General features: G+C 41.2%; 1 protein-coding gene across 2 annotated transcripts in view; it reads right to left on the bottom strand.

Moving 5' to 3' along the window:
* The window catches only part of CFAP53 (cilia and flagella associated protein 53), a 52080-nt gene extending 30314 nt beyond the window's left edge, over positions 1 to 21766 (bottom strand). The window contains exons 1-4 of one of the 2 annotated variants that reach the window (XM_002757232.6): positions 21607 to 21766; positions 16999 to 17228; positions 16099 to 16272; positions 93 to 396 (exon numbers count right to left, since the gene is read on the bottom strand). In XM_002757232.6, coding sequence (XP_002757278.3) covers positions 93 to 396; positions 16099 to 16272; positions 16999 to 17228; positions 21607 to 21675 — 777 coding nt within the window. In that variant the 5' untranslated portion in view covers positions 21676 to 21766. Of the gene's footprint in view, positions 1 to 92; positions 397 to 16098; positions 16273 to 16998; positions 17229 to 21481 lie in introns of both variants that reach the window. The other variant, XM_078348162.1, reaches the window with a different exon arrangement.
* Between the last annotated feature and the right edge of the window lie 2285 nt (positions 21767 to 24051).

Here is a 24051-nt window from a genome sequence, read left to right on the forward strand (position 1 = left end):
AGGCCATCAGACAAACTATACAGAAACAGGCCTACAAACTGTACTACACCCATGGAGTTGATCACCCTATAACAAGCATTTTAAAGGCCCACCACAAGGCGCGCCTCCTCTTCCTTCAGCAGCTGTTCTGCCTTCCTTTGTGCCTTGATGCTGGTGATCTGGGCATTCAGCCCCAGGCGTGTGTTCTCCATCAGCTCTTTCTGTCTCCTCTCCTCTTGGGCTTCTCGATTTTCCTTGGCTAATCGGTCTTCCTCCCAGAGCTTGGAGAACATCTGCTCTTCCACCAGCTTTTGCCTCCTCAGCTCCTCATTAAATTCGATCTGTGCTTTCCGTTCCTCACACACCTTCTTCTGATGGATACAAAACAATTCAACACGGAGCTCCTCACAGTGTTCCCTGAAAGGGAAATTTTTTTTAAAAGACAAAACACAGCCTTTCATGAATCACTGTTCTATTGAGGCACACATCTGTACACAATGGAGCAAGAAAAATCAAATACCTGGATGCAGGCCATCGGAGGATGGGAAACATGAGGGAGCAGCAGAGAGGCAGGCACCAGGATGGCACAGTCTGACTATGGAAACTGGAATCAGGCAAAGGCAGCCCTGACTCCACTTCCTGTGTGACCTCGGACCAAAAACTCAAACTGTTAACCCCAGTGACTGACCTATTCACTTGACTTTGAGAATCCCTAATTTAGCAATGCTCACTTTTTTTTAAGAGACAAGGTTTCACTCTGTCTCCCAGGCTGGAATGCAGTGGCGTGATCATGGCTTACTGCATCCTTCAACTCCTGGCCTCAATTGATCCTCCCACCTTTGCCTCCCAAGTAACTGAGACTACAAGCACATGTCACCATGTCTGGCTAATTTAAACAATTTTTTTTGTAGAGACAGGGTCTCGCTATGTTGCCAGGGCTGGTCTCCAACTCCTAGACTGCAGTGATCCTCGTGCCTCAGCCTTCCAAAGTGCTGGGATTACAGGCATCAACCACCACATCGTGCTGAGATGCTCGCTGTTGATAGACAGGATATCTGGCCAGGCATGGTGACTCATATCTGTAATCCCAACACTTTGGGAGGCCAAGTCAGGAGCCCAGGACTAGCCTGGGCAACACAGTGAGACTGTCTCTACAAAAATTTTCAAAACATTAGTTAGGCATGGTGGTACATGCCTGTAGTCCTAGCTACTTGGGAGACTGAGTCAAGAAGGCCACTCAAACCCAGGAGTTTCTGGCTGCAGTGAGTTAGGATCATACCAATGCACTCCAGCCTGCACTCTAGGTCAGTAAGAAAGACCCTGTCTCTAAAAAAAATAATTAAATTAAATGGTGCACAAAATGTCTATTTATTCTCAAGATAACAATCATCGATAAGAGAAAACAATGTGAGTGCTTTATAGTTTACAGGTAGCAGGTATCATCCCTATCTTAGAGTTAAAGCCACAGAGACTCAGGGAGCCTAAGTGTCTCCCAAGTCACATAGCCAGTAGTAGGAATATTATTAGCAAAAGTTATTAAGGGCTTATTATCTGCCAGACTCTATTCTAAGCACTTTACCATGTATGAACTCTTGTAATCTTTATAACAACCAATATGGCAATGAACATTACTGCAAGTTCATTTTTGTTATTTTTATTATCCTTGGTTTACAGATGAGGAAACGGAAGCACAGGGCCGTTAAGCATCTTACCTAAGTCCATCTATTTCATATGTGGTAGATATGGGACTGAAGACCTGGCAGTGTGGCCCTGGAGTTTGGATTCCTTGGTGCCTCACTGTATCACCTCCATCAGCAACTGACAGACGCAAGACTACCTCTGACTCACAGGCATTCTGATCATACATCCCAGGATATTCATTAATAAAAACACCCCAAAACAAACCCTTGAAATACCTGCCCTGATCTGGGGTCTAATTATTAACTGTGTATAATTACAGGGTATTTAAAAATTTTCATAATGTACCAAAATCACAATTCATAAAAGATATATTGATAAATTTGATTTCATTAATATTAAAAAACTTTTGCTCTGTACAAGATCCTTTTAATAGGATAAATGAGACAGGACTACTGAATGGGGAAGAAAAAGAAAAACCATTTAAAACATGGAAAAAAAAAGATAAGCTATAGACTAGGAAAAAACCCACATATTGGACAAATAAGTTCTATCTAGAATACATAAAGAATTCTCAAAATTGCAGGGCGCGGTGGCTCATGCCCACTTTGGGAGGCCGAGGCGGGCAGATCACCTGAGGTTGGGAGTTCGAGTCCAGCCTGACCAACATGGAGAAATTCTGTCTCTACTAAGAAACACAAAAATTAGTCCGGCATGGTGGCACATGCCTGTAATCCCAGCTACTCGGGAGGCTGAGGCAGAAGAATAGCTTGAACCTGGGAGGCGGAGGTTGCAGTGAGCCAAGATTGCACATTGCACTCCAGCCTGGGTAACAAGAGTGAAACTCCGTCTCAAAAAAAATTTTTTTTTAATTATCAAAACTTAACAGCTAAAAAAAAAAAAAGGCAAAAACTTAACAGCTAAAAAAATCTAAATTCTAAAAATCTAACTAGAAAATGGGCAAAAGATATCAAGAGACATTTCACCAAAGAAAATGTACAGATGGAAAATAAGCACATGAAAAGTTGGTCAACAACAGTAGCCATTAGGTAAATTCCAATTGAGCCCATGGTGAGCTATCACAGCACACCTATTAGAACAGCTAAAAAAAAATACATAAATAACGCCACCACCAAAAGGAGCATGTGGAAAAACTGGACCTCATATACTGCTGGTGAGACTGTAAAATGGTACAGCTACTCTAGAAAATAGCACATCGCTTATTTAAAAAATTACATATGATCCAGCAATAATATATGATAATTATCCTAAAGAAATGAAAACATATGCTCACACAAAAACCTGTATGCAAATGTTCCTGTCAGATGTACTCATAATAGAGCAAAACTAGAAACAACCAAAATGTCTTTCAATAAGCGAATAGCTTAAACAAACTGAGGTACATTCATGTAACGAAATACTACTCAGCAATGTGAAGGACAAACCAGCAATATTTCCAACAACTTGGAGGGAACTTAAAGGCATTATGTTGAGTGAAAAAGGCCAATCTCAAAAGATCACATATTGTGTGATTTCATTTATACAACATTCTTAGAATGATGAAATTATGGAAATAGAGATTAGTTGTTGTCAAGGTTAGGAATAATGGGGTGAGAGTAGTGGGCATGACTCTAGAGAGGTAACATGCCGATGTTTGGGGTGATGGAATAGTTCTGTATCTTGATTGCAACAGTGGTTACACAGATCTACAGGTGATAAAATGGCACAGAACTAAACACACACCTTGCACCACTGTCAGTTTCCTTGTTTAAATAATGTATTACAATTACGAAAGATGTAACCATTGGAGGAAACTAGGTGAAGGGTAAATGGAATCTCTGCACCATCTCCGCACTTTCTATAAATCTATAATTATTTTAAATTAAAAATAAAACAAACAAAACCACCGGTAATTTTTTCTTGTCATTGTTATCCATTTCATTTCATTATTATTGCTGAAAATAATTTTGCTGTGTAGAAGATAGGGAGCACTAAAAATGATCTACTCCAGGTATCAAATATTCTATGAATGTCACTGAATATATCAAAGAGAAATGAATGCATATGCCATCAAAAGACATGTATATTCATCATAATTTTATTCATAAGAGTCCCGCACTGAAAATAACTGAAATGACTGTCACCAAGAGAACAAATAAATTGCGGTATATTTATTACAATGGAATACCAAAAAAAAAAAAAAAAACACACACACAAGAAAAAGAAGAGGAAAATTTTTATTCTGCTTTATATTAACATACGTATTAAAGCCTCAACGATATTTTCAGTAATAGGGTCTAACAACACATCCTTACTTAACAGTATGTTTGCTGATCTACGTTGAGGAGTTGGCAGTGTTGCATTAAAAACACGAAAACGCCAGGTGCGGTGGCTCACGCCTGTAATCCCAGCACTTTGGGAGGCCAAGACGGGCGGATCACGAGGTCAAGAGAGCGAGACCATCTGGTCAACATGGTGAAACCCCATCTCTACTAAAAATGCAAAAAGTTAGCTGGGCATGGTGGCACGTTCCTGTAATCCCAGCTACTCAGGAGGCTGAGGCAGGAGAGTTGCTTGAACCCAGGAGGCGGAGTTTGTGGTGAGCCGAGATCATGCCATTGCACTCCAGCCTGGGTAACAAGAGCAAAACTCCGTCTCAAAAAACAGAAACAAACAAACAAAAAACACTGAAAACAATTTGTTTTCAGATAAATTATATTACTATAGGATACATTTGTTTCTTTAAAATTTTTAATAATTCATCTAACTAGCAGAAACTCAGTTATACAAGTGAAATCTGTAAAATGTTGCTAAATCCATTTTAAAAGCCTAATTGCTTATGAACCATTCATTTTTCTTAATATATTGAGAGAAATTTACTAGGGAATAGAAAATATTGGAATGGTCCATTGAGAGTCACTTGGCTAATACACCATTTTCCCCCCACAGCATCTTTTCCCCCCAGCAACCAGTAGCAAGGATGTCTAAATCCCATGGAGGACAGGGTACGAGTGCATGCTTTATGCAGGCTTGAAAATCCAAGTCTAATCCTCTTCTGGTCGCCTCAAGCTTAAGACCTAGACAAATCCCTACCTGTAGAACTCAGTTATCCATCTACAAGCTGAGGAGAGTGGCAAGTCGCTTCTGGCCCTATGCATTACTACTCTGGGTTTTCTTCACTGCCCTCCTTCAGCAGCTCCCCAAGCCCTGAAACTTCCTATTTCCTCTCCTTTTCACAGTCAGAATTTACTTTTAGCAGCAGCATCTGCAATTTGTATCCACTACTCACTATAACGGCTTACTTCTCCTTCTGGACACTAGTAGGAGGGTTTAGGGTTTAGGGCTGTCCATATTATTAATAGCAACTTCATGGCAGAAAGAGCAGATGAAAGAACATTTTCTCTGCACCATGTCTTGATCCTTCCACAGAACGCATTTTGCTGCTTTTCACATCTGTTGACCTTTGGATTTCTGGTCTACTCAGATTTTGAGTGCTATGAAAAATGAACTCTTGTATTCCTTCCGTATTCTACCAGATTTTAATTCAGGTATTTTTGGACCATTCATTCCTCAATCTGGCTTAACATGATACACACCATGCCCCACTTATACTAGATGATCTGACAACTTAAGTGACAATAGCTCTCACAGAGCCTGGCATAAAGTAGGAGCTCAAAAGTATTTAATGAATGAATGAATGCTAATGGCTATGTTTTAAACACTTCCAGGTAATATATGGACTCTAAAAATCCCTTCTGAATATAAAAATCTTAATCAGTTATTCCCTAAATTAAAAGACAGATGAAATGGATAATTCAGGGCATTCCATGGGTCATATCATGTGATCACTGCACTAAGAGATGTGTCTGAAAAAAGGGGCAAAATGCACCATCACTGCTATTATTAAACATAGTATTGGAAGTCCTAGCTAGCAATCATACAAGAGAAAGATATAAAGGGCCCCCAAATTGCAAAGTAAGAAGTCAAATTATCCTTGTTTGCAGATGACATGATCTTATATTTGGAAAAAACTAGACTCCACAAGGAAACTCTAAGAATTGCTAAACAAATTCAGTAAAGTTGCAGGATACAAAATCGACATACAAAAATCAATAGCACTTCCGTGCTTACAGTGAACAACATGAAAAAGAAATTTAAGGGGGGAGGACTCAAGATGGTGCTGTGAGAACAACCCAGGATTGGAGCTCTCCTTGTATCCGCGGAGAGGTGAGTCGGAGCTGCATTTCCAGACTGATAATTGTTGCCCACAGAACGGGGAAATTCCCAAGTATAAAGGAGACGTGGGACGCCAGGTAGTACCTCTGCCTGGCGAAGCCGGCAGCTGGGGTAGCGGCGGCTGGCCCTACCCAGCGCTTCCCACAGGGCGCGCTCGTCTGGGTGCCCTGTTGAACCAGCAACCTGAGACTTGAGAGGGCTGGACTTGAGACTGAACGAGACTTGGACAGTGGGCCAGCCCAGGGAATTGCAGGGACAGAGCGTCTGGGGTAGCCCAGTGGGATGAACAAAACCACGATTTCAAACGATCCCCATGTGGACGTCCTAGTCGCTCTGTGGGGGAGGGGTGTCCACCATTACCGAGGCAACCCGCCCCAACTGAGATACACACCCACTGCTGACGCAGCCTGCCGTTGCCGAGGCAACCCGCTACAACAGAGAGACTCCGCGCAGGGCGTGGCGGAGACCACAGCAGAACAGCAGAGCCTGAACCAACAGGGGGAACCACACAACAGCAGGGCGGAGCCTCGGCAGGCAAAGAGTGGCTAGTCTGCCTCCTAGCTGGGCAGGACACCTCAACGAATATCCAAAAATAAAGCCCGAACCTCCCACCACAGAGCATTTAAGAAAAAAAGGGTTTTTATAATGAGCTCTGTTGCAGCAGAATCAAACACAGCAGCCTAACAGCCCTGAATGAACAACAGAGCTCATAGCTCAGCAATTGAGCTCCTATAAAGTACAGACTGTCTCCTCAAGCAGCTCCCTGACCCCTCTATATCCAAAAGACTGACATTCGGCAGGCATCATCCTGGGACAAAGATAGCAGAAAAAGAAACTGGTAGCATCCCTCGCTGTGCCACAGCTTCTAGAGGTGCACCCCAGACAAGCAGGGCCTGGAGTGGACCTCAGCAGTCGTATAGCGAAGGGACTAGACTGGTAGAAGGAAAACCAAGTAACAGAAATACTTCATCATCAACAATCTGGGTGTCCACTCAGAGACCCAATAGAAAAGTCAGCAACTACGCAGACGACAAGTGGATAAATCCACAAAGATGGGAAGAAACCAGCAAAAAAAGGAGGAAAACACCCGAAACCAGAACACCTCGCCTCCTAGAAAGGACCAAAACTCCTCATGACTGTGAAGAAATGACGGAATTAGAATTCAGAAGGTGGATAATGAGAAACTTTTGTGAGCTAAAAGAACATGCATTAAATCAATGCAAAGAAACTAAGGAACTTGAAAAAAGATGTGGAAATGATAAGAAGAATGGATAAATTAGAGAGGAATATGAAATGAATTAAAGGAGCTGAAAAACACGATACGAGAACTTCACGAAGCATGCACAAGTTTCAATAGCCGAATTGACCAAGCGGAAGAAAGAGTATCTGAAGTCGAAGACCAACTCAATGAAATAAAACGAGAAACCAAGATTAGAGAAAACCAAGATTAGAGAAAAAAGCACAAAAAGGAATGAACAAAGTCTCCAAGAAATGTGGGACTATGTGAAAAGACCTAACCTACGTTTGATAGGTGTACCAGAAGGAGACGAAGAGAATGAATCCAAGCTGGAAAATACTCTTCAGGACATCATCCAGGAAAATTTCCCCCACCTAGCAAGACAGGCCAACACTCAAATGCAGGAAATACAGAGAACACCACAAAGATATTCCGCAAGAAGAGCAACCCCAAGGCACATAATCGTCAGATTCAACAAGGTTGAAATAAAGGAGAAAATACTAAGGGCAGCCAGAGAGAAAGGTCGGGTCACCCACAAAGGGAAGCCCATCAGACTAGCAGCAGATCTCTCGGCAGAAACACTACAAGCCAGAAGAGAGTGGGGGCCAATATTCAACATTCTTAAAGAAAAGAACTTTCAACCCAGAATTTCATATCCAGCCAAACTGAGCTTCAGAAGTGAAGGAAAAATAAAATCCTTTGCAAACAAGCAAGTACTCAGAGATTTTGTCACCACCAGGCCTGCTTTACAAGAGCTCCTAAAAGAGGCACTACACACAGAAAGGAACAACCAGTACCAGCCATTCCAAAATCACACTAAATGCTAAAGAACATCAACATAATGAAGAATCTACAACAACTAACAGGCAAAACAGTCACTTAGCATCAAAATGGCAGTATCAAATTCACACATAACAATATTAACCCTAAATGTAAATGGACTAAATGCACCAATCAAAAGACACAGACCGGCAAATTGGATAAAAATCCAAAACCCATCAGTGTGCTGTATCCAGGAAACCCACCTCACATGCAAGGATACACAAAGGCTCAAAATAAAGGGATAGAGGAATATTTACCAAGCAAATGGAGAACAAAAAAAAGAAGGAGTTGCAATTCTCATCTCTGATAAAATTGACTTTAAAGCAACAAAGATCAAAAGAGAAAAAGAAGGCCATTACACAATGGTAAAAGGATCAATACAACAAGAAGAGCTAACGATCCTGAACATATATGGACCCAATGCAGGAGCACCCAGATACATAAGGCAAGTTCTTGATGACTTACAAAGAGACTTAGACTCCCATACAATAATAGTGGGAGACTTTAACACTCCACTGTCAATATTATACAGATTAACAAGACAGAAAATCAACAAGGATATCCAGGGCTTGAACTCAGACATGGAGCAAGCAAACCTGATAGACATTTACAGAACTCTCCACCCCAAATCCACAGAATACACATTCTTCTCAGCACCACATCACACCTACTCTAAAATTGACCACATAATTGGAAGTAAAGCACTGCTCAACAAATGCAAAACAACTGAAATCATAACAAACAGCCTCTCAGACCATAGTGCAATCAAGTTAGAACTCAGAATACAGAAACCTATCCAGAACCGCACAGCTTCATGGAAACTGAACAACTGGCTCTTGAATGTTGACTGGGTAAACAATGAAATGAAGACAGAAATAAAGAAGTTCTTCGAAACCAATGAGAACGAAGACACAACATGCCAGAATCTCTGGGACACATTTAAAGCAGTCTCTAGAGGAAAGTATATAGCAATAAGTGCCCATATGAGGAGAATGGAGAGATCCAAAATTGACACCCTATCGTCAAAATTGAAAGAGCTAGAGGAGCAAGATCCAAAAAACTCAAAACCCAGCAGAAGACAAGAAATAACTAAGATCAGAGCTGAACTGAAGGAGACTGAGACACGAAAAACCCTTCAAAAAATCAATAAATCCAAGAGCTGGTTTTTTGAAAAGATCAACAAAATAGACAGACCACTAGCCAGATTGATTAAAAAGAAAAGAGAGAACAACCAAATAGATGCAATAAAAAATGATAAAGGGGAAATCACCACAGATTCCACAGAAATTCAAACCATCATCAGAGAATATAACAAACAACTCTATGCACATAAACTAGTAAACCTTGAAGAAATGGACAAATTCCTGGACTCCTGTGTCCTCCCAAGCCTAAACCAGGAGGAAGCTGAAACTATGAATAGACCAATAACAAGGTCAGAAGTCGAGGCAGCAATTAAGAGCCTACCACTCAAAAAAAGCCCAGGTCCAGACGGATTCACAGCCGAATTTTACCAGACACACAAAGAGGAGCTGGTACCATTCCTTCTAAAACTATTTCAAACAATCCAAAAAGAGGGAAGCCTTCCCAAATCATTTTATGAGACCAACATCATTCTGATACCAAAACCGGGCAGAGACCCAACAAGAAAAGAAAACTTCAGGCCAATATCCATGATGAACATAGATGCAAAAATCTTCAATAAAATATTGGCAAGCTGATTGCAACAGCAAATCAAAAAACTTATCCATCATGATCAAGTAGGATTCATCCCGGGGATGCAAGGCTGGTTCAACATACGCAAGTCTATCAACGTAATTCACCACATAAACAGAACCAAGGACAAAAACCACATGATTATCTCAATTGATGCAGAGAAGGCATTTGACAAAATTCAACAGCCCTTTATGCTAAAAACCCTCAATAAACTCGGTATTGATGGAATGTATCTCAAAGTAATAAAAGCTATTTATGACAAACCAACAGCCAATATCATACTGAATGGGCAAAAACTGGAAGCATTCCCTTTGAAATCCGGCACTAGACAAGGATGCCCTCTTTCACCACTCCTATTCAATACAGTACTGTAAGTTCTAGCCAGAGCAATCAGGCAAGAAAAAGAAATAAAGGGTATTCAAATAGGAAAGGTGGAAGCCAAATTGTCTCTATTTGCAGACGACATGATAGTATACCTAGAAGACCCCATCGCCTCAGCCCAAAAACTCCTGAAACTGATAAGCAACTTCAGCAAAGTCTCAGGATATAAAATCAATGTGCAAAAATCACAAGCATTCGTCTACACCAATAACAGACTTAAAGAAAGCCAAACCAAGAACGAACTGCCATTCACAATTGCTACAAAAAGAATAAAATACCTTGTAATACAACCCACAAGGAACGTAAGGGACCTCTTCAAGGAGAACTACAAACCACTGCTCAACGAAATCAGAGAGGACATAAACAGATGGAGAAACATTCCATGTTCATGGTTAGGAAGAATTAATATCGTGAAAATGGCTATACTGCCCAAAATAATTTACAGAATCAACACTATCCCCATCAAGCTACCATTGACTTTCTTCACAGAACTGGAAAAAACCACCCTGAACTTCATATGGAACCAAAAGAGAGCCCGCATAGCCAAGTCAATTCTAAGCAAAAAGAACACAGCGGGGGGCATCACACTACCGGATTTCAAACTATACTACAAGGCTACAGTATTACAATCTTTGATAAACCTGACAAAAACAAGCAATGGGAAAAGGATTCCCTGTTTAACAAATGGTGTTGGGAAAACTGGCTAGCCATGTGCAGAAAGCAGAAACTGGACCCCTTCCTGACACCTTACACTAAAATTAACTCCAGATGGATTAAAGACTTAAACATAAGACCTGGCATGATAAAAACCCTAGAAGGAAATCTAGGCAAAACTATCCAGGACATAGGCGTAGGCAAGGACTTCATGAACAAAACACCAAAAGCATTGGCAACAAAAGCCAAAATAGACAAATGGGACCTAATGAAACTCCACAGCTTCTGCACAGCAAAAGAAACAGTCACTAGAGTGAATCGGCAACCAACAGAATGGGAAAAATTTTTGCAGTTTACCCATCTGACAAAGGGCTGATATCCAGAATTTACAAAGAACTCAAACAGATTTACAGGAAAAAAACAAACAAGCCCATTCAAAAGTGGGCAAAGGATATGAACAGACACTTTACGAAAGAAGACATATATGAGGCCAACAATCATATGAAAAAATGCTCATCGTCACTGGTCATCAGAGAGATGCAAATCAAAACCACATTGAGATACCATCTCACGCCAGTTAGAATGGCGATCATTAAAAAATCTGGAGACAACAGATGCTGGAGAGGATGTGGAGAAAAAGGAACACTTTTACACTGTTGGTAGGAGTGTAAATTAGTTCATCCATTGTGGAAGACAGTGTGGCGATTCCTCAAGGCCTTAGAAATAGAAATTCCATTTGACCCAGCAATCCCATTACTGGGTATATATCCAAAAGACTATAAATCGTTCTACTATAAGGACACATGTACACGAATGTTCATTGCAGCACTGTTTACAATAGCAAAGACCTGGAATCAACCCAAATGCCCATTGATAATAGACTGGATTGGAAAAATGTGGCACATATACACCATGGAATATTATGCAGCAATCAGAAATGATGAGTCTGTGTCGTTTGTAGGGACATGGATGAATCTGGAGAACATCATCCTCAGCAAACTGACACAAGAACAGAAAATGAAACACTGCATATTCTCACTCATAGGCGGGTGATGAAAAATGAGAACACATAGACACAGAAAGGGGAGTACTAAACACTGGGGTCTATTGGGGGGAAAAGGGGAGGGCCAGTGGAAGGGGGAGGTGGGGAGGGATAGCCTGGGGAGAAATGCCAAATGTGGGTGAAGGGGAGAAGGAAAGCAAAGCACACTGCCATGTGTGTACCTACGCAACTGTCTTGCATGCTCTGCTCATGTACCCCAAAACCTAAAATCTAATAAAAAATTAAAAAAAAAAAAAGAACTGAAAGGACCTGAACAGATAAAAAAAAAAAAAAAAGAAATTTAAAAAGTAATCCCATTTCCAATAGCCACAAATAAAATTAAATACCTAGGAATTAACCAAAGAAGTGAAAAATCTCTACAATGAAAACTATAAAACACCAATGAGAGAAATTGAAAAGGACACCAAAAAATTGAAAAATTGTAAAATATTCCATGTTCTTGAATTAGAAGAATCAATATTATTAAAATATCTATACCACCCAAAGCAATCTACAGACTCAATGCAATACCTATCAAAATACCAATGACATTCTTCACAGAGATAGAAAAAAACAGTTGCTCATGCCTGTAATCCCAGCACTTTGAGAGGCCAAGGCGGGTGGATCACTTGAGACTGGGAGTTTGAGACCAACCTGGGCAACATGGTGAAACCCCGTCTTTACTAAAAAAAAATGAAGAATTAGCTGAGTGTGGTGGTACATACCTGTGGTTCCAGCTAATTGGGAGACTGAGGCAGGAGAATTGCTTGAACCGAACCTGGGAGGCAGAGGTTGCAGTGAACGGAAATCCTGTAAATGCACTACAGCCTGGACAACAGAATGAGACCCTGTCTCCAATAGATAGATAGACAGATAGATAGATAGATAGATAGATAGATAGATAGATAGATAGATAGATAGATATAGAGATATAGATAGATATAGATATCCAAAGCTATTCTAAGCAAAAATAACAAAACTGGATAGCATAGTACTAGCATAAAAACAGACACACAAACCAAAGAAAAGGAATAGAGAACCCAGAAACAAATATACAGTGAACTCATTTTTGACAAAGGAGCCAAGAACATGCACTGGGGAAAAAACAATCTCTTCAATAAATGATGCTGGGAAAACTGGATATCCATATTCAAAAGAATGAAAATAGACCCCATCTTTCAGGATATGTAAAAATCAAATCGAAGAATGAAAATAGACCTATCTTTCCTCATATATTAAAATCAAATCAAAATAGATCTAAGACTTAAATCTAAGACCTCAAACTATGAAACTACTACAAGAAAACACTGGGGAAAAATCTTTAGGACATTGGTCTGGGCAAAAGATCTCTTGAGCAATTCCCTACAAGCACAGTCAACCAAAGCAAAAATGGACTACTGGGACCATATCACATGGGATCATATCTTTTACACAGCAAAAGATACAATCAACAAAGTGAAGAGGCAACCCACAGAACGGGAGAAAATATCTGCAAACTACTCCTCTGAAAAGAGATTAATAACCAGAATATATAAGAAGCTCAAACAACTCTATAGGAAAAAAATTTAATAATCCCATCAAAAAATGGGCAAAAGATTTCAACAGACATTCCTCAAAAGAAGACATAAAAATAGCAAACAGGCATATGAAAAGGTGCTCAATGTCATGGATCATCAGGGAAATGCAGATCAAAACTACAGTGAGATATCATTTCACCCCAGCTAAAATGGCTTACATCCAAAAGACAGGCAATAACAAATCCTAGTGAGGATGTGGAGAAAAGGGAACCCTCATACACTGTTTGTGGGAATGTAATACAACCACGATGGAGAACAGTTTGGAGGTTCCTCAAAAAACTAAAAATAGAGCTACCATAGATCCAGCAATCCCACTGCTGGGTACAGACCTCAAAGGAAGAAAATCAGTATATTAAAGAGATATTTGCACTCCTATGTGTGTTGTAGCACTGTTTACAACAGCTAAGATGTGGAAGCAACCTAAGTGTCCATCAACAGATGAATGGATAAAGAAAATGTGGTACATATACACAATGAAGTACTATTCAGCCATAACATAGAATGAAATCCAGTCATTTGTAACACCATGGATGGACCGGGAGGTCATTAAGTGAAGTAAGCCAGGCACAGAAAGACAAATATGGCATATTCTCACATATTTGTGGGATTAAAAAAAAAACAATTGAACTCATGGAGATAAAGAAAGATAGTTACCAGAGGCTGGGAAGGATAGTTGGGGTTTGGAGGTAGAGGTGGGGACAGTTAATGGGTACCAAGAAAAAAAAGGAATGAATAAGACCTATTGTTTGACGGTACAACAGGATGACTATAGTCAATAATAACTTAATTGTACATTTTAAAATAACTTAAAGAATATGCTGGATTATTTGTAACTCAAAAGATAAATGCTTGAGGGGATGGATACCCCATTCTCTATGATGTGCTTATTTTACATTGCATGCCTATATCAAAACATCTCATGCCCCATAAATATATACACCTACTAAGTACCCACAAAAATTTTAAAAAAGAAGAGAATAAAGGGGAAAAATGAACAAACTATCCTGAGAAGTATAATGGCATTTTTTTTTAATTGACAGGGTTTCAGTCTGTTGTCCAGGCTGGAGTCCAGTGTTGCAATTGCAGCTCACTGCAACCTCGAACTCCTGGGCTCAAGTGATTCTCCTGTCTCAGCCTCCCAAGTAGCTAAGACTAGAGGCACATGCTACCATGCCTGGCTAATTTTTCTATTTTCTGTAGAGATAAGGTCTCACTATGTTGCCCAGGTTGGTTTCAAACTCCTGGCCTCAGCGATCAAAGTGCTGGGACTATAGGTGTGAGTCGATGTGCACAGCCAAATAACAGCAATTCTTTTTTTTTTTTGAGTCAAAGTCTAGTTCTGTTGCCCAGGCAGGAGTGCAGTGGTGCGATCCCGGCTCACTGCAACCTCCGCCTCCCGGGTTCAAGCGATTCTCCTGCCTCAGCCTCCCAAGTAGCTGGGACTACAGATGCATGCCACCATGCCCAGCTAATTTTTTGTATTTTTAGGAGAGACAGGTTTTTACTGTGTTAGCCAGATGGCCTCAAGCTCCTGATCTCAGGTGATTTGCCTGCCTCAGCCTCTCAAAGTGCTGGGATTACAGGTATGAGCCACCATGTGCAGCCCAATTCTTAATGTTTATACTCTTAGAAATATCAGAAGCACTGAAAACATAATTGAGGAATTACAAAAACATTATAAATATATAATAGCTATTGTTCTAAGAGCTGTAGCTCTAGGGAGAGATATAAGACATTGAGATGTACAAAAAAAGAAAAAAAAAGACATTGAGACTTTTTAGTCTATTTTTGCTTTAGAGGTAAAAAATCTCTTTGTGAAATTAAAAGCATCTGCCAAGCTCCTGATTATATAACATTACAGATCATCTCAGAGGATTACTCTTGGGTACTCCCATAGAAATCTTCCCTCTGTAAGTGCACAGTAGTGGATAGTCTATCAGGGCATAGATTCAGGGTATCCTAAAATGAAAAAGCACAATGAAAAGGGATATGGAGACAACCACAGGACCAGACTGAGTACAGTAAAGTCCAGGGATCTGAAAACTGAGGGTCACCATGGGTCTGGGTCAGGAAGTGCCTTATAAGTCCAGGTGATCAGACCCCAATGATCAGAATACCAGGCAAGGAAACAGAAAATAAAGAAGAGAGGGCCAAGTGTGGTGGCTCATGCCTGTAATCCCAATACTTTGGGAGGCTGAGGTGGGTGTATCGCTTGAGTCCAGGAGTTCGAGACCAGCCTGCGTAACATGACGAAACCCCATCTCTACAAAAAATACAAGAAATTAGCTGGGCATGGTGGCGCATGCTGGTAGTCCCAGCTACTTGGGAGGCTGACGCAGGAGGATCACTCTGAGCTCATGAGGCGGAGATTGTAGTCATGATCACACCATTGCACTCTAGCCTGGGTGACAGAGCAAGACCCTGTCTCAAAAAATAACAACAAAATCCCCAGAGAACCAAGCACACATTCAGCACAGGTAGAGACTATAGCAGTAGGAAGAGTCCAACTTTACCAAAGATTCCTTGGCATAGGGGGTTTTGAAGAACTTCCTGCCAAAAGCAAGGCTGAGGTTAATACCAAGTTCAGTAATAAAATCTCATTTAATAACTTCCATTCTAATTGAGAAGCAAGCACAGAACATTAGAGCATAGTTCTAAAGCACACACTGTATTACTCAATATGTAATACACTGCCAAGACTTAAAGTTACAACTACTGTGTAAATCGTCTTAAGACTAATTTAATTTAAATTAGCATTCTTAAATCTATTTTAATGTACCAACTTTGGATTCTGTTTGTGTGTTTTCTGATTTCATTACCTGAATTGCTGGTCTAGCTTTTCAGCTACAAAATCCTGCCTCTCTTTTTCATTCTTCTCTTTTAGTAATTTAGTTTTCTCTCTCATTCTATCTATTTTCTCCTCAATGGTTTCTTTCTTCAATTGCATTTCTGTAAAATACTCATTTTCTTCTAATGCTAAAAGTTCACGTAGCCTGAAACAAAAAGCCAAAAAAAGAAAAAAAGAACTGTCATGCTACATTTTACTGATTTTTGTTATATTCAATTTCAGAATTATGTCTAATAAATTTCGTAAGAAGAGAAAGGTCATTATAGTCTTCCATAAAACAAGACTAGTTTTTTTTTCTTCTTTGAGATAGTGTCTCACTATGTCACCCAGGCTGGAGTGCAGTGTGATCATGGCTCACTGCAGCCTTGACCTCCTGGGCTCAGATGATCCTCCCACCTCAGCCTCCTGAACAGCTGGGACTATAGGCATGTGCCATTACACCCAGCTATTTAAAAAAAAATTTTTTGTAGAGATGGGGTCTCACTACGTTGCCCAGGCTGGTCTCAAACTCCTGGGCTCAAACAGTCCTCCCACCTCAGCCTCCCAAAGCGGTGAGATTATAGGCATGACCCACTACAACCAGCCAACTGCACCATATTTTATTTGATCACGTACAAATGAGATATGAAATAAACATTTTTAACAAAAAAATAAAGATTTCAATTAAAATAATGAAACATGAAACAATATTTTATTTTCTATCAAAACATAGGCTATCACAAGTAAAAATATTAAAAATATTAACCAACAATAGCTATTGATTTTAATATAAATAGCTCAGCCATGAGCCATCCTAAATTTGATTTTTGACTGGCCAATCTCAAACTGTAGGAATATTTCACAGTTTGGGTCCCAGGTCTGTGAACCTTACTTATTTCGTCTTTCTTCAATGTTAATGATAAACCCTTGCATGGCATCCTTGATTCTTGCTCGCACAAGGTTGTCCAAAAACACGCAGTCATGGTGCTGGTCCCACTCAACTTTCAAGCGATCCCGCTCATTTGACTTAATGGAAGCCAAAATAGCATTATGCTTCTGATGGCTGCGTTGGATTCTTTCTAGAGGTTGCTCAGCCCTTTGGCCTTTAGGAAGCTTGGCTCTCTGAAAACAAAAACCAACTATCACTTATAAGCCAAGAATCAACTGCATATTTTCAATTAGTTATGCTCTTACTCACATACTAAATAAAATTGGGTAAAAAACACTAATACATCCTGCTACAACTGAATACAACTTATGCACCTAAACAGTAACTTGCTTCCTTCTGGGCCTATACCTAAGACGTCATCAAAATAGTCTCCAATATTTCTAAAGTGTCATTTGAAAAAAAGTTGATGGAATTACAAAGTTAAAAATGTGAACAGGACTCATAAACCCAGAGATATTAAGTGATTTGCTGAACTTGCTTCAAATAGGGCAGATAAAACAAGAATTAGAGGTCTTCTAATTCCTGACCTTGACATTGCCACCCACCATTCCACATTGTTTCTCATGAGTGGATACCATGTTACAACATCAAAATACTTTCAATGAAAAGGTACTACTATGTGAATATATTGAAAATGTATATATATATGTGTGTGTGTGTGTGTGTGTATACATGTATATATATGTGTGTATAGGTATATAATGAGTTGTGACAATGAAAGATTTTTCTTTTTTTTGAGACGGAGTTTTGCTGTTGTTACCCAGACTGGAGTGCAATGGCACGATCTCGGCTCACCGAAACCTCCACCTTCTGGGTTCAAATAATTCTCCTGCCTCAGCCTCCCGAGTAGCTGGGACTTCAGGCACACACCACCATGCCCAGCTAATTTTTGTATTTTTAGTAGAGATGGGGTTTCACCTTGTTGACCAGGATGGTCTCGATCTCTTGACCTCGTGATCCACCCACCTCGGCCTCCCAAAGTGCTGGGATTATAGGTGTGAGCCACAGTGAAAGATTTTTTACTAAGAAGAAAGGAAGAAATGATATGAGGGAGGAAGAAAGAAGGGAAAAGAAGGAAAAGAAAAAAAGCGGGTGGTAGAACTGTATTCCTATTTCTATGGTGCCCAGAAGTTTTAATGCAAAGACGGTGTTCCTGACCTTTTGGGCTACTTTTGACTTTCTGTAAATGTTTTGTTTTTACAGAAATGTCCACTAAAAAGTTAGAAATGCATGTACTATTTGAATATATATAGATAGGTTGATTTTCTTTCCTCAGAAGACGTCATTACAAACACCTAATGAAAACACATAGACCATATCTTTTTCCTTTCTGTATTCCTAGCATTAAACATAATGCCCACTACAGTGAGGTTCTCAATAGGAATGAATGCATAAATGAATGAATGAACAAGTCAATGAATGAAACAATGTTGCTGGCTGGGCTTGACAGAATTTCTGAACTTCCTGGAGCCACCACAAAATCGGCAGTCTTGAGTTTTGTATTTTCAGGAACAGTTTTATCAGTCATCCTCGGTAAGTTGTGAAACACTGTGGTGCTGATTCATAAAAATAAAACTCTTTAAGAGGCAGAGAGAGTCAATCTGATCATTTACATTTAGAATATCAGCATCAGGATTACCAGAATATTAGGGTTAGGTGTTTGTAATGAAGTCTCCTGAGGAAAGAAAAGCAATATTTGAAGACAGCTTAATGAAAAAATTCACAGCTCAGCATATGCATATAGGTACCTAGATTTAGCTGAACAAGATAAGGCAAACCTGGGGTGGTAAGGAGACAGAAGACGATGTTAGGGGTTATATCAAAGAAAATAGCTGATCCATGTTAGAATTATTTGGAGCCTAGAACCAACTAATTAGATCACTGTTCTCCAATACTGATGACATTTTATGAATATAGATCTGTGAAAATAAAGCAGAGGTGGGTCACAGCAGCACCCTGAGGAGCATACAGCAGGAATTAAGGCTCCCAGTGTGGGCTGGGAACAGGAACTAAACACCAAGGTATTCTAGAAATACTGGCTCCAGTTGTCAGGACAGGAAACAGGCTGAGGTACATTTTGGTTGAGGAGGTGAGAAACAGCATGAGCAGTACCCAAGGGGCCAGGAAGCCGTTTAAGGCTTGGGCATTAAGGACTCTTTGGTCTGGGAAGGACCCAATTTCTTGATAAGTTAGAGGTATGACCTGGAGTTCTCTAAAAACGGTGATGCTGATTTTGACGCAGTCTTGGCATTGTTCAGAATCTGTACTGTTCAATAGAAATATAATGCAAACAGATACGTAATTTTAAATTTTCAAGTGGCTACATTTAAAAAAGTAAAAAGAAACAGGGGAAGTTAATTTTGATAATATATTTTATTTAACCAATATATCCAAAATATTATCTTGTCAATATGTGACCCTAGGCACATTTCAAGTGCTCAAATGCTATGCATGACTAGTGGCTACCTATTGGACACTGCAGCAGTAATCCATGCTAAAGTCAGGAGAACAGATGATATTTTACTAACTACTATGGGTTTTCAAGGTCACTGTAAGGCTTTTCTTACTGTAGCATATCAAATTAGTTACTAGGATTACAATTTACAGTTCGGTTGTCTTAAAGAACAATGCTTTACATCCTAGGTTTGATTCTGACCTCTGTCCGCTACTAACTGAGCAAATTACTTAATCTCTTTGAATCTTAGTTTTCTCATCTGTCAAATGAGCAAAATGAGCATCTTCCTAATGGATTCCTAGGAGGTGCTCATCAAATAGCTGATCCTTTTGATATACTATTACTTCAGACATTACATTTTTCACAGATTTCTCCTGAGAAATTGTTTAGGTCCAAGTCTCATCTGTTGGTGCCTTTAATTGTTACAACACAACTTTGCTACCTCTAACATCTATCTTTCTTATCATACTCAAACACTAGAGAAGCAGATGCACCAACTCTAACCTCTTCCTTTTCCTCTTAATTCTTTTTAAGTATTCAATAGGCCTGCTTCTCTGGCTTAGTGTTTTTGTTTGTTTTCTATTCCTTATTTGCTCCCAACACAAGTAATGGCACCCAACAATGGCTCAGCTCCTTGGTCCTGTGTTTGGATACAGAACCTACAGTAGCTCAGTTTCTGTCCTTCATGAAATTTGTTTAAAATTATCACTTTGAATCGTACAGCCTACTAAAGTGTCCCATCTACTGTTTTCCAGCTCCAAATCTTACAGTACTTGGACCTAAAGGAACAGGTCTATAGGTTGACTGGTTTGTTGTATACACAGTGAAGCATAATAAAACTGTACCACTGATCTTTCTTCCATAAACTGACATCACTAACAATATAGCACATCATTTACCATGTTAACCTTTAGTGGTTTCATTATGCCTAGGTTTTTTTTGCAATTGGATTACATGTTGAGCACCCCTAATTTGAAAATCCGAAATCGGAAATGCTCCAAAATCTGAAGTTTTTGAGCACCAACATGATGACACAAGTGGAAAATTTCACAACTGATCTCATGTGAAGGGTCACAGTCAAAACTCAAGAAAACAACACATATTGCATCCCCAAGAGGAAAATAAAATTACCTTTGGAGTAATGAAATATAAATAATGTATTTAGACTTGGGTCCCTTCCCCAAGATATTGCATTATGTATATGTAAATATTCCCCCCCCCAAAAAAGTCTGAAATCCTAGACATCTCTGGTCCCAAGCATTTCAGATAAGGGATACTTAACCTTTATATGCTCCTTGAAGGGAGGGATCAGGCTTCAATAAAGAGTTAACTTTCCAGGATCACTGTATTCACCCACAATACTGCGCACACAGCAGGGGCTCAAGCAATAACTCTGCCTACATAGCAGTTTTCTGGTGGGTAGAAACTAGTTTGTAGAAACAAAAGAATCTACATGCGTGGACCAGTAGTGTCTGGGGTTCTCAGCAGGAACCATTAAATTCTGCAGCAAGCACATTTCCCTGGCTTACTACCACCACCCCAGCCTTACAGGCAGGCACCTGAGTTTTTCCTAGGTCTGAAGGGACACCTCTATCCAGCAACAGTTACTGGTTGAGTTGGCACAGGAATGGGGTTCGGTGCTATAACCACTCACAATCTAATTCCCATTCCCCAGTCGATTTTCCTAGGAGTGAAAGACCAGCCACTAATCATAGGCCAGCCTTGCCCCCGGATCTGTCTCTGGGCCAAGTGCCCTTTCCATAACACTCTTGCCACTGCATAGGGGACAGATCTCATTTCAGTGTCTTGGAGACTGAAAAGCCCTAAGATCCCTAGTGGTGATTCTCCAAAAACAGACCTTAAATATTGTAACTTTGGGGGCAGATGAAAGGCTATCAGGATGAAAACAGAAGGGAATGAGTGGGTGACAGATGAGCGACCTTATCTTCCGTCTTTCAAAATTCAACCCACCGCATCAGGTGGCACCTGTTCCCCTCGAGAAAGCCCTGTTCGGGAGCCGAGGTGGGCTCGGCCAGGTCTGGGATGGGCGGAGATGGAGAAAGCTGCAGGGTCCAGCACACACATCCAGTGCTTACCACGATCACCACTTTGGGGGTGGGGCCCTTAACCTCCCGCTGTACGGTGCCAAACCTCTGGCTGTACATTTTCGAGTCCCCTTTCGGATGGGGACCGCGTCCGCCGCTTTTCCCCCAACCGTAGCGACCTGCGAGACCTGCTTCCGGGACGCAGAAGTCTGGTTGCCATGGTGCTTCTCGCGAGGTAAGGGGGCAGGTAGAGGTGGGCGGGCAGGGCGGAAGTCGTTCTGGTCACCATGGGAGCCGTAGACGCCGGCACTCACGACTTCCTCTTCCAGCCTAGGAGCTGAGCCTGCGCGGTCCTCACCCCACCCCTCGGCCAAACCCCGCCGACCTTGCTCCCTTCCTTTAGGGTTCATCAGAATGATAGACAAAACCTCTAGCCCAAGAGAAATAGAGCCTCTAATTACGATTCCAGCTGACTTTGCTATTTATATCCTGTAGTGGTCTAAAAGTATGAGAAAGGTTAACGAACATTTTGGGGGAAGCTTAAATTTTGCACCATCTCTAGGTTAATATTGATGATGGTAATAATCGCAGGAAAGGCTGGGCGCCCTGTAATCCCAGCACTTTGGGAGACCAAGGTGGGCAGATCACGAGGTCAAGAGATCGAGACCATCCTGGCCAACATGATAAAAGCCCGTCTCTACTAAAAATGGTGCCGCGCGCCTGTAATCCTAGCTACTCGCGAGGTTGAGGTAGAATTGCTTGAACCCGGGAGGCGGAGGTAGCAGTGAGCCGAGACTGCGCCACTGCACTCCAGCCTGGCGACAGAGCGAGACTCCGTTTCAAAGTCATTATTATCATAGCAGGAAAACTTTACATTTGTGTAGTTCTTTACAATTTCCAACATATTTTCACACAACCTTTAAACCTCACAGATTTTGAGACAAGGTCTCGCTCTGTCGCCCAGGCTGGGGTGCAGTGGCGTAATCATAGCTCCCTGCAGCCTCGTCCTCCTGAGCCTCAGCCTCCAGAGTAATTGGGACTACAAGGTTCGCACCACCACGCCCTGCTAATATAAAAATTTTGTAGCGATAGGGGGGTCCCGCAATGTTGCTCAGGCTGGAACTCCTGTTCCTGGGTTCAAGCGATCCTCGCCTCGCACCCCGCCCCTCCCGCTGGCCTCCCCAAGTGTTGGAATTGCAGGCTGCACCACCCACCGCACCTCATCGGAAATAAAAGGCTGAGAGCATAGCAAGTATTACTATCCTTATTTTCCAGCTAAGGCACAGCTCAGGGAGCCTAAGTGCCTTGTCAAACCAAATACCAATAATGTAAAACACACACACACACAAAATAGTAGTTAATAAAATCTTCCTACCTGCCCTGGGCAGATACCAGGGTTTAGACTCAGGATACTCTAGGATGAGGGCAGATCAAATGGACTAGTGGGGCAGTGGTAGGGCCTGGTGGAGCATAATTGTTAAGAGTCTGAGGGTCACAGTGGAACCGGTTCCTGAGAATCAGGATCCAGGCAGAACAGGGAACCTGGACGGACCTGGACCACAGCTGGTAACCACAGTCAAAAGCAAGGTGGTAATACCTAAAATCCAATTAATAATGACACTCTGGTACTCCCATTCTAAAGTGGAGGTGAGCATAGAACACTAGAGCACACACAAATCAGTACCTGCGTCAGACTGACGTATAATAACCATCAAAATACAACTAATGTGTATACCCTCTTAAGGGCTAATTTACTGTAAATCAGCATTCCTTAATCATCTGTAAACCACCCACTTCGGATTTTGTATGTGGAACGTTTCTAAATACGAATTCCATTTTCTGAATTGCTGGTTCAGCTTTTCAGCCACAAAATAATGTCTTTCTTCTCTTTTAATAATTCTGCCATTTTGTGTGTTTTCTTTCTATAAGGCTTCTTCTTTCAATTGCAGTTCAGTAAAATACTCATTTGCATTTACTAAGAGTTTACGTGGCCTGAAACAAAAAAGAAACAAATTATGTGATGGTCTCGGTTTCCTGGAGTGTCCGGAGGGGCGGTTCCTTGATCTTCGAGTCCAACGGGTAGGCCCGTCGGTCTGGGCGGAACCACCCCCACCACACATCCTCCGGGAAGGAGCCAATGAAAACGCCTTGGGCCTGGAGCAGGGTTTGGGAAAATCGGCTGAGATTCGGGGCCGCCCAGTGGGCATTCCCAAGGTTGTGCAGCCCAGAGGGCCCCGTTGGAATTTCTCTGAGGTGATGGAGTAAACTGACCCTTGGCGACACCTGGCTTCCCTCCAACGTCCTAGGTCGTTGAGCCCCGCCCTCACTCTGGGCGAGCTCTGTAATTTAACCCTGGTTCAGTTTTGCCTGTTTTACTACTATTTGAAGAGGGGTACTCAGCTTCCCTCTGGGCCTAGCCCAGATACGGGGTTTGTGCCGGGCGGAAACCACGCCCCAGGGTGGCCAGGCCAGGGGTAATGGGTAACAGGCGGTACT

This window comes from Callithrix jacchus, chromosome 13 (genome assembly GCF_049354715.1).
Source record: "Callithrix jacchus isolate 240 chromosome 13, calJac240_pri, whole genome shotgun sequence".
NCBI classification, from domain to species: Eukaryota; Metazoa; Chordata; class Mammalia; order Primates; family Cebidae; genus Callithrix; species Callithrix jacchus.